At 35.9% G+C, this 11620-nt stretch overlaps 1 protein-coding gene across 2 annotated transcripts; it reads right to left on the bottom strand.

The window, feature by feature from the left end:
* Window positions 1–3336: 3336 nt before the first annotated feature.
* Window positions 3337–8392, bottom strand: LOC141648011 (protein NRT1/ PTR FAMILY 1.2-like). 2 transcript variants are annotated; one of them, XM_074456419.1, is made up of 4 exons: window positions 8158–8392; window positions 7814–8031; window positions 4643–5199; window positions 3337–4540 (listed from the first exon to the last, which is right to left on the bottom strand). In XM_074456419.1, exons 1-4 carry the CDS (start codon window positions 8291–8293, stop codon window positions 3601–3603), a joined length of 1851 nt encoding a protein of 616 aa, XP_074312520.1. In that variant the 5' UTR covers window positions 8294–8392; the 3' UTR covers window positions 3337–3600. The 2 variants fall into 2 exon arrangements, with proteins under 2 accessions (XP_074312520.1, XP_074312521.1); XM_074456420.1 differs by having other exon boundaries at window positions 4643–6702; window positions 7025–8031; window positions 8158–8375.
* Window positions 8393–11620: the final 3228 nt, after the last annotated feature.

Here is an 11620-nt window from a genome sequence, read left to right as displayed (position 1 = left end):
ATCTTTCAACTTTATTTGGTAGAGATTCTATGTTAAATGCAAATAACAAAAATATACTAGTACTCCGTACCATCTTGCACCAAAGCCAGCAATTTGTTGACATGCCATATTTTGAGTCTTGTCAATGCTACACTATTATAAGGAAAACATAATCCTTATAATCACCCCAAAATCTCATTTGTGACGACACGTATCCGTCACTTTGGAGTGACGGATACCATTTTTTCTCTCAAATGACCCAAATAGAGGATAGAGGGAAGCACATGGGGTGCCCCCACCTTGTCCCCCCCTATTCGTTTTGTGAGTGGCATTATCCGTCACTTGCTCCGACCCGTCTTCAGCAAGACTAAGTATAATCACAAATTCTTGTTTCAGTCGGATCATTTCTATCTTATCAAAAAGACGTGATTTTATAATCATTTTATGGTCAATTGTAATATAATGGTTCAGCTAGTATTACAACTTATGATAACTTGTTTCTAAAAGTGATCACATTTAACTGTAAAATTATCTCAAAATTCCATCTAATTGTTTCAGACTAAAATGATCCGTCATAAGGGAAACCAACTGGTCACTAATCTTCTACAATGTTTTTACATAAATTCTCATTTGTGACGGGCATATCCGTCGCAAGCTTGCGACGGGTCAAGTATTATCCATGTGGGGTGGATAAGACAAAAGCAGAATGCTAGGGACTAGCATTCTGTTTTGTCTTATTTACCCACATGGGTATTACTTGATCAGTCGCAAGCTTGTGAGGGATATGTCCGTCACAAGAGAGATTTGTTGATATCAGTCATAACTCCGAGAGGGGATGATATAATATCAAATGTAATTACCAAATTATCTTTTATCATCGTTAAAAAGGATATTTTAACTGTTTTGTTAACGGATCTAAAGAAGTCTCTTTCAGCAACAACCACCAATTGTGTATTTGAGTGGGATAGGATGTTTTAGGCCCCAATCTATGATGATCGACCACCTCGTGCACGTGCAAAAGTGTAAATATCCATAGGACATGAATGATGAAAAAACATAGACAAGAACATTCAGAGAAGCACAAGTAGACAGGTAGTTGATTGTTCCACATTTATTCCCAACTAGTCTGGATGAATTTGATTTTTCGAGTTGCCATAATATTTGATTCGTCACATCAATTTTAATCGAATTCGAGTTTGAGTAACATAAGTTTCTATGCATGATCAACGATTCAATGTTACTCATTCAACGAGTTTTGGATAAAGTCATCCTACTTCGGATGTAATGAGCTTTCTTTCAAATTCATGGCACAACATAAGAGAACTGGTATATACACCGGGAGTTTGAACTAGTTATATCACCCAAGTTAGATATTTTAAGTTGAAGTTTACCCATTCCATTTACCCTCATTAAATTGGAATTGTGATTATTCCCAACAATAAGTCTCTCTTAAGTAGCACGGAATCTTATTTGAGCATAAAGGATTCCGAGATTGTGAAGAGGGTGGTGTCAGATGCTCAAAGTACATGTGATATGGATTTGAACTTTAACCCAACAAGAAGAATGAGCACTTTTTCTAGGAAGACATTTTTTGAGTTCTTCAAAAAGGGTGGGGGAAATTTTCGACTAAGGATTTTAGGACAATCTTATAAAAGCTCCTTAAAGGTAAAAAGGTGAGGTTTTATGATAAAAAAAAAAAAAGAATTATCCACCATAACAGTTTGAATCCTTAATACTGAGGCGTCTAGGGAGAGGCATCACTAGAGAGCGCGGTAAGAAGAAGAGGAGGAGATGTCCACAAAAGCGGAAATCAAAGATTATATGACAGACGTCAACAAAGATTCAACTCCTTTCATTATCACTAGTGCTAAGCCCGCTTGTCCTAACACAAGTTAGTTTGAGTGTGTCCTCAACTTGTAATATCCTCACATCTCCTGGTTCTCGAATCCTCCATGGACCCACTAAGGTTGTTGTCCATGATTCAAGTCTGCCGGTTTTTCCTTTGGTGACTGACAAGGCTAATTTGCACTCAAGCAGGGTGTTTCTGATGTTCATCTGCAGGACTGCACTCCCTTCTACCCGAAAATAATTACAATTTTGCTTAGTAAATGAGCACATAAATTATGTGAATCTAGTGGTTGTTAAGACTACTTTTTAGTTAGAGATCATGGGTTCAATTTGTTTATTGAACAATTTTTAGGGTAAGTTGCACTCCTCTTCTCTTGATAAACGGGTTGCAATCCGAGTACGCGTATGCTTCACAGGTACCTTATGAAACATCTTGTGTGAGGGAAAAGGAGAATAATCTTTTGAAAACATAGCTTGTTTACTTTATTTGTACTTCCCAGAAACTCAGTTGATAAAGAAGAGAAAAGAAATGTTAGCTCAATTAGACAGCTCCGATCATCCCCTTAAGAAGTCTACTTTATCTGTCAACCTCATCTTTTGTCTAATTTCTTACGCAAATAATGTAATAATAAATCCCGACTCCGAGAGTCGGGTGTGTATGAATAAGACAAAAATGATATATCTAAGGAATAACAAAATGTTTGTCTTATGATCTTATATATACAAATGAGTTATTATTTGATCCATTTTAAATTTAAAATGAAAACTTTTATCTTAAATGAGTTATTATTTGATCCGTTTTAAATTTAAAATGAAAACTTTCATCTTAAATGAGAATTTTATAAATTCTCTCTAGATCATCTCAATGATGCACAGATTTCAATCATTGGTAGTAAGTCCAAGCCATTAAAGCAAAAAGTTAACTTGGTTTCAAGTTCAACAAACTCTAGTCAATGCCACACACTAAATACCCATCTCTCCATGTTACTTCCATTACAGTAATAAATTAAGACCAAATTCAACTACTGTATTTCACATCTAATAAACAATTACACTACCTGCTAATCAACCTGTATGTCATATTGTCAACTATAGATCTATAGTTGTTATCTGAACTACTGTACTTCAGAGCAAAAAAAAATTGCCATCTTCTTCTTTATCTGACAATCTTTACCAAATTGCCTACTTAGTTTACACTTGTTGTCAGATTTTCATTAATTAACTAAGATTTTCGGTACAAATATTCGGTAAACGAAAAGTCGAAAACTTTTAAGTTAATCCGAGACCATATAGTTCGGCATTACTTGTCTTTCTGCCGTTACAAACACCCCTGGATGTGTAGGTGCACGGTGCACCGGTCCATAAGCTAGGGATATTTTCAGAGTTAGCATACTCCTTCCGTCCCAGTCATTAGTTACATTTACTTTATTTCCCCTCACAAAATAAATCAAATGTAAACTATTCACTGGAACATTCGGAACTGAGGAAGTATAATGAAGCCACGGAGAATTTTATATCAATTACATTAATATATAATTATAATATAACTTCAATCACAATTAATTTACAAGCACAACACTCAAAAAATAAAATAAAAAAGAGGAAAAAAAACTATGAAACAAGGTTAAAAATTTTGTAACATGATATTGACAGGTCAAAAAACACAACAAACCATCTACATTCTAATATGCCATAATTTTGGCATATAATTTAAGCAATCACACCTATATCATCATATTCAAAACCATAAATATATCAAACCTTTGCCCAAATTCATTTCAACACCTTAAAATTATCTTGCAATTCACCCTTTTCATGCCTACTTGTGTTCCTAAGCATAGCCAACTCTTCTTCCTTAGTCTCCCTAGGAACAACCTTTTTTCTTTGCTCGATGAGCGGTCCGTATGCCCAACTACAATACATGTAGTAAAATAGATTCAGGAAGCTCAATATAGCGAGAAGCCAATAGTAATAGTCGTAGTGACCTTGGTTCACGTTACTCGCTATCCAACCTTCCTTCCCTTGTTTTTTAGTAATTCCGTTCACCACGTTTAATATCAAGCTGGCGATTAAGCTTCCGAATGCCATCCCTACACCATTGAGACAAGTTGCGATACTTGACATGTTCTTGGGGAGCTCGGAGTAGTAGAATTCTGTTTGTCCGATTCCATTGAAGGCCTCGGCTAAACCACCAAAGATATATTGAGGAATCGTCCACATGGCGGACATTTGGATTACACCCATTGGATTGTTTTCAAAACCCGCTACTATGGCCTTTTGTCTACGAATACTCTCTACAGTCCCGGCGGCCACCATTGACATGAAGGAGCAAAAGAGACCGATTCCCATTCTTAGCTTTACGTTGAGTCTAACAGGTCTGCCACATATCTTTGATGTTGTAGGAAGGAGTACGCGGTCATAGATGGGAATCCAAACTACTATGACAACGACTAGAAACGTACTAAAAGAGGCAGCCGGGATTTCAAACTTTGAGCCCAAGTGTCTGTCCATCGTCATGGCTAACAGGACCGGGAATGAACCTACACTTACAGTAACCGACATCATAACTGTAGATGACCAAACCGGGAGGACTCTAAGAAGGGACTTCAACCCTTCAACATCATCAACTGTGCAGAGTCTCCATGCATTTCTCGGCAACCCTTCAGGGGTAATATCGTCAGGATCCTGAATGATGCAGGCTTTGTTCAGAAACCTACAATTACGAGTAAAAATGTAAGTCGATTGTCCCAAAATGCTAGAATTACAACATACAAAAGAGAGCAATTATCGTACGACAAAAAAAACTAAGTCAAACCTTAATTTATCACTTGGGTTTGACGATATCATATCTTTTGTTTGGTAATATTGCACATTTGAGCCTTGAATCGAAAGACTCGTTTTTCTGTTCTTATAAGCTGCAACAATGACTTGAGTCAAGCTGGTAAACAGACTTCTTTGTACCTTCATGGTTAAATACCACCGAGAAGCAACAAAGAAAGAGACTGCAGATAAGAACATAAGGATAACGGGAACTCCAAACCCGATCCTCCACCCAAAATGATCTTGAATGTACACAACCACTGTCAAGGCGATAACAACTGAAAGACAAGTGCAAGCATAATACCAGTTAAAGAAAGTCTCTAAAACCCTCTTATTCTTGGAATTTTCTCTCTGATGCACTTGATCGGCACCAAACGCCTGAGAGCAAGGCCTAATGCCACCAGCCCCAATTGACATTAGAATAAAAGCAAGGATTAGAAACGCGTATTGCCCTGCAGTCGGGGATTGACAGGTGTTGTTGGGGACTAATGGGTTACACGGTGGAGGCTTTATTTTCGGAAGAACGGTTGTCATCCACATAATAATCATTCCCTGCATCAAAGACATACCGCACACTAAGAACTTTTCCCTAACAATAACCAAGTTTCACAAAAACATGTTGCTAGGTAATTCATGTCACAGCCAAATTATCGACATTCTGTTACAATGTCACGGCCTCATTTTTTTTGGAAATGAGTTAGCTTAGTGAAAGTATGGCAAATGCTCGGACCACCTACCCTCGCTTTCATCGCATCAATAAATTCGGGACGTTATTCTAACATGCGGGTTTACATCAAACAAGTTGACGAATTAATGGAAACATATGAAACTTAAGAGATATAAATAATATCATAGGAAATTCATGTACTAGTAAATTGATTGATAAGTGAAGCCAGGTCATGTGGTCCCAAAAACCACATCTCATTTGGGGTTTGTATGGGATTGTGAGCTGGTCCAATTAAGTTAACATCACCATCATTAATGATTAAACATACAGATTATGCAGGTATGGCATGAGCCAGACCATTCTTAACTGGTTATAATCATATTGATTCTCGTCCCGAGATGTATTCACTTAAACATATTACGAATTATAAACTTCCTCATGCAAATCCGCAATGACTGTGCTTGGCACAGAGGAGACAACCCTCGCATTGCGTAACGACACTAAACCCATCAAGCATTTTACAATTAATTTAACTTATTAAGTTTCGTGATCGGAGTACTATACAGTAGTAGACATCAATTAATGATCTTGAAAGTTACTATTAAAAATACACATATCTGTAACTGTATTCAAAATTCTAATAAGGAAGTAGAAGTTGCCATCAGCTACTGTTATGTAGGACAGTAGGTTGTCCCAAATCAATTTGGAACATAGAAAAATCAAAGCTAATACCGTTCAAAAAGTCAGGAGATAGGACTTTAAGGTTTTGGGGTGGGTTTTATGTTGAATACGCATTTATGACGTCCTATACCGTCTCTTATAAGACTCGTCAATAAAACAAGCTTATACTACCTCCGGTCATTTGTATCTATTCAGACTGGTACAAAGATCAAGGAAATGACAAAAAGAAGAGAAAAATAATGATAAATTAAGAATGCTCTTGCATGTCCACTTGACAAAAATAGAAATAGTTAACTGAGTAATACACACCAAAATTAAAATAAATAAATAATTGACGAGGAAAGTACAACAAGGAGTATATCAGATTGTTATTCTGAAAGAACAAGGTTAGAACCAAAATTAGAAATGAAAAGTCAAAATCATTGCTGAACATTAAGGATTAATGGAGTGTGGACTCTTAACCACTAAACTCAAGGTACAATTGGTATTGCTGAACATTAAAACCAACCTTTTGAAGCCTTAAATAAGCATTAGATTTGCTCTACAATAAATTTAAGTACCTTAAGGACACTTGAAAACATTAAAATAGCAATAATTCATTTTAATCACAATTTCTCATTTGTGAGGCGTCACAAATCATAACCGGTTAAAATACTGTTAAAAAGTGGAGCGGGTTGTGAAATGTCACAATTCACTATTCGTCATAACTCAGGGCTTGCTTGGAATGGGAGTAATTATTAAGGGAGTAATGAAAGCTAAAATAAGAAGAAATAGGAGGAGATTGGTGGTTACTGGTGGTTGTGGAGGGTGGAAAGAGGAGGTGAGGGAGGAATTATTACCTCCACAAGGAGGTAATGCATTACTTGAGGGGGGGAGGGGAGTAACAATTAATCCCTTAATGGAGGGACTATTACACTATATTTCTCCATTTTTATCCATTTCTATCTCCAACCTCCATCCCTTCCCTCCATTTTTTAGTTCATTTTAGCTCTATTACTCCCTTAATTATTACTCCCATTCCAAGCAAGCCATCAGAAGCAAGAATAACCGCTATGGTCTTTTCATAATTATGGTGATTCTGATTAGTGATTATAACACAAATCTAACATAGCCTAAGAAAAGCTTATTATTAGACCAATCAAAATACATACTTGGACTTAAGGTCATAAATTAAGACAGGTCCATCTTATACAAGTATTTGTGCGACCATTCTGGCTTTGCATAATTCAAGAAAACAAAAAATTGCATATATTTGGCTAAAAGAAAAGAAAAATTCTTATACTTTCCCGGAAGACCGTCGTTCATACACCTATAGCCGCTATAGGTATCCACCTCATGGAATATTATAATGGGTCAGGTGTAAGGAGTATGGTTTAAACACAATAATTTTTTGAAATGAAAAAGTGAGGAAAAGGGCAAAAAGAGAGATATTATTATGTTTCCAAAAATTCTTAATAATAATTAATTAAAAAAATCACGAACACCCATACGCCTACATGCCATGTGATTATGCAAACATCACCCCAAAAATCGTAGCAAATTAAATTCAGAAAAAGCAAAATAAAATAAAAAAAGTCAAATAATGGAGACTAGTATAATTGTATGAGTTTATATATGACTGTGGACCTTGCTGACAAACACTACACTACATCTTACTATAATAACATCATATCATGTGCTTTGACAACTATCAACTGTACTACTACTACTATCTTCTCCCACTTCTTAATCTAAAAACCCATCTTGGGTACAGTTAGTCTTGTGTAAGACGGTTTAAGGTAGTAGTAAAATAAGATGAGTAGTTAAGAAGTGTGTTACCAAGAGAGTGATGATGGAGCCAATTCCAATTGTAAGAAACCGGCCCAAATAAGAATCGGCGACGAAAGCGCCAACAATGGGCAGGAAATTGAGTGCAGCATTCCAAAAATAAAGCAAGTTTTGAGCTTTAGTAACACTCATCTTGTAATCCTTCATTAAATATATGATCATATTTGGTATTAATCCATAACTTGCAACCTTCTCAAATGACTCATTTGCTGCATTTACAAATTAAAAAAATTAATACCCATAATTATTATAAATAAAATGTCATGTTTATTGAACAAACGTATGGAAATGACTTGAACAGAGGAAGGAAGGACGGAGTTGTTAATTAATTTTACCTATGATGAATGGTATAGTAATAAAACCACCCTTTTTGGTATTGTTGTTGGTGGAATTGGAAGGGGAATGGTTATCTTGTTGTTTGTGATCTTGGGTGTGTAAGTTCATCTTTGGGTCTTCTTCATTTGTTTCCATTTTCTAGTTTTTAGAAAGAGAAGGTGTGTAGAGAGAGAATGGAGGGAAGGGAAGTGTGGAAGCTTTACGTTATGCGTTGGAGGAAGTGTTGGTACCATGTACTAGTATTTAAATATAGTCTGATTTTTGGTTTATTTTCATAAATAAATATAATTATAATAAGGAAAAAAAATGAGTAGTTATTCTAGTTTAACATTGTCGTATGTACATGGTGTAATAACTCATAGAATTAGAATTTTGCAGTCCCTCACATCCAGACCAAAGGTTACAGTTGCTTTATCACACTTGTCGAGGCACGTTTTGTAACGTGCGTATCTTTAGTTACACATTATTAAAAATTATAAAAATTTGATATTCTTATAGCATTCATGACGATAAATCAAACAAGATCTCACATGATTATATTTTATCTTATAGATTAAGAATAATATCAAAGATTCCCTACGACCATGAATAGTGCCAAAAAGCAACTGTAACTTTTGGTCTGGATGAGAGGAAGTAGTTAGGAGTAGAGGTGGAACACAAATTCTTGTTTGTGACGGCACATATCCGTCACTCTTGAGTGACGGATACCATTTTACCTCACAAAGTACCCACTTTTTCTCTCTCTGCAACACTATTCATGTGGTCCCCTTTCTCCACTAACCCATTTTGTTACCATTTTAACTCACAAAATATCCGTCACAAATGGTAACCCGTCACAAGGGAGACCAATTGGAGGTGGAAAATGGGTTAATCGTCAATTGGGTACTGTTTGGGTCGGGTATTTTGGGTTTGTTAATTATTTTAATAAAGTTTGATAGTTAAGTTATCAGGTCATTTCGGGTATATTTTGAGTCACTTCAGGCAAAGTTATTTTGGTTCGGGTATTTTTTTTGGTGAGTAGTTAGTTAAACATCATAGTAGAATTAATCATAAATTTTTGTAATGAAAAAGGAACCAAACATGTTAGGTAACGAAAGTGATATAAATATACGATGGAATAGTAGTAATCGGCATAAAATCAAAAATGTTAACTAAAATTTTAAATGTTTTACTATCTACCTTAGTTACTCTAATTTCTACATTTAAAACATATTGGGAATTGAGATGTATTTTAATCAAACATATAAAAGTTGAGTGAATGAATAGAGTATTGTTCGGGGTAGGGGTGTTCACGGGTTCAGAACCGGACCGGACCGGACCGCAATGATCCGCGGACCGGACAACCCCATATCCTAAACTCGGAAACCGGACCGAACCGGACCGGTCTGGATCCCTTTAGGTCCGGGTTTGAACCGGACCGATTTTATTTTTAAAGGTAATTTGAGGTGATTTTTTTGTTTGGACCAGGCCGGAGACCAGTCACAATTATTTATATGAACCCGGAGATTGGACCGAATTTTATTTGGTCCAGACCGGACGGTCCAGTCTACTTTATATGCGACCCTAGTTCGGGGAGAATCGGAAGACTGTCTATGCTAGTCTCTCCCTAGGTGTTATCCTTTATGTCACAAAAGCCGCAAGGTCCATAGCTCCCCATTTCACAAAAATTACGGATAATAATATGACGGAAGCAAAATACAAGCCGAGAAATTTATGAGGTTAACAAATTATAATTATCAATTAACTAAAAATAACACACAAGAAAGGGAAAATGAAATGTAAATAGTGATGTAGACGGCTTGAAATGAATAGTACGAAGTATAAATAAATGATTAACGATAAATAAATGAGATGTATATAATCGTATAAGCTATTCCCTCCACTCAACTCCATTTTGCATGTTTCTCTTTTGCATACTATTCACAAGCGGATATTCAATTTCAATTTTCCATCGATACATAAGTTAAAATATATTCATGTGAGATCTTATTTGATTCGTCTTTAAGAGTACATTAAAAATATCTAACTTTTAGAATTTTTGCACGTAGCTAAAGATATTTACCGCGTAAAAGTCGTGTTGGCAAACGTGATAAAGCAAACATGTAAAGTAAATTTGAATGGAGGGAGTATTTTTCTTTTACAGAGTACAAATGTAGTATTTGATAATTTATTTTTAAAATGATAGGAGTAGTATTCTCTTTGTGTTACTTAATAGTTTATATTTACTTTATTTTTTAAAGGGATATAAAATAAATGTAAGTAATTAAAAAGGAAGTAATTAAGGAAAAAAAGGGTGATGGCACAATCCACTAGTAATATTGAGGGGATATGGGGGGTGGGTTGCTGTGGCAGATTTCACACTGACAAAGTAGTGACAGAAGGAAGGGGAGGAAATAAAGGTTTGCTTTTACAGACATGTTGCGTGTCCGATCTTTTACTTTTTGGACGTTTGATATTCTCTTCTCCTCTTCTTACTCATGATTCATCATGTGTGTAAAATTAAATTTTGATGTGATTTGACCAAAACATTTGGAGATGTAAACAGCTTAAAAACTGTTACACTTGGTAATCCGCAAATTATTAGTCTATATTAACTATTGTAGATTTAAATATTCAAGAAATTATGAGGGCGTTTAAAAATAAATTGTGTAAATGTACGTATAAACGTAACTTTATTAGTTTGGAACATGTTGACATAATAATCATGTAGCCTTGAATTGTTTACACTTGCATGTGAAAATATTGTAAATGATATATATGTCATATATTTTACCCGATTGCAAAACATCGACGACGTTCTAGTAACTATCGACGACGTTTTCATTACTAAAGACGACTTTACCCCTACTCTCTCACTAACTAACACATTTTCCTCTCTAATTCAAAAAATCCAAAAAATAACCCACCACTCCCAACACGCCACCACCACTCCCGCCAACACGCCGCACGACGCAACCACCACTGTCGCAAGGTTAGTCACTTTTCTCAATCTTTTTTAAAGTAGCTTAGTTGTTAATAAATCGTTTTTAATTGTTTGTTTCCCTTCTCCTTCCCTTAGTGTTCGTTTGGATTGAAGGAATTGGAGAGAAGGGGAGGGGAGGGAAAGGGAGGGATTTAATTTCCTTTGTTTGGATAAAAAATATGGGAGAAAGGAAATGGAAGGGGAGAGAAATGAGAGGGCTTATTTTCCCTCCTATAAAACAAACTATAATCTTTCCAAGGGTGGCAAGATTTGGAAAGAAAACTTTATATGGACTCTAATTATACCACCAACATCCTTCAATCCTCCATCCATTCTTCATCTCCCTCCTTCCTCCCCTTCCATTTCCCTTCATAATTTTTGTTATCCAAACACTCACATTCCATTTGCCCTCCCCTTCTCTCCCCTCCCTTCACCTCCCCTCACTCCCCCTACCCTCCCCTTCCCTCCTAAAATTGTATCCAAACGGACCCTTAATGTTG

The sequence above is a fragment of the Silene latifolia genome, chromosome 3 (genome assembly GCF_048544455.1).
Source record: "Silene latifolia isolate original U9 population chromosome 3, ASM4854445v1, whole genome shotgun sequence".
NCBI lineage: Eukaryota > Viridiplantae > Streptophyta > Magnoliopsida > Caryophyllales > Caryophyllaceae > Silene > Silene latifolia.
Note: the sequence above shows the minus strand (reverse complement) of the source record. Positions and strands in the feature narration are given on the sequence as shown.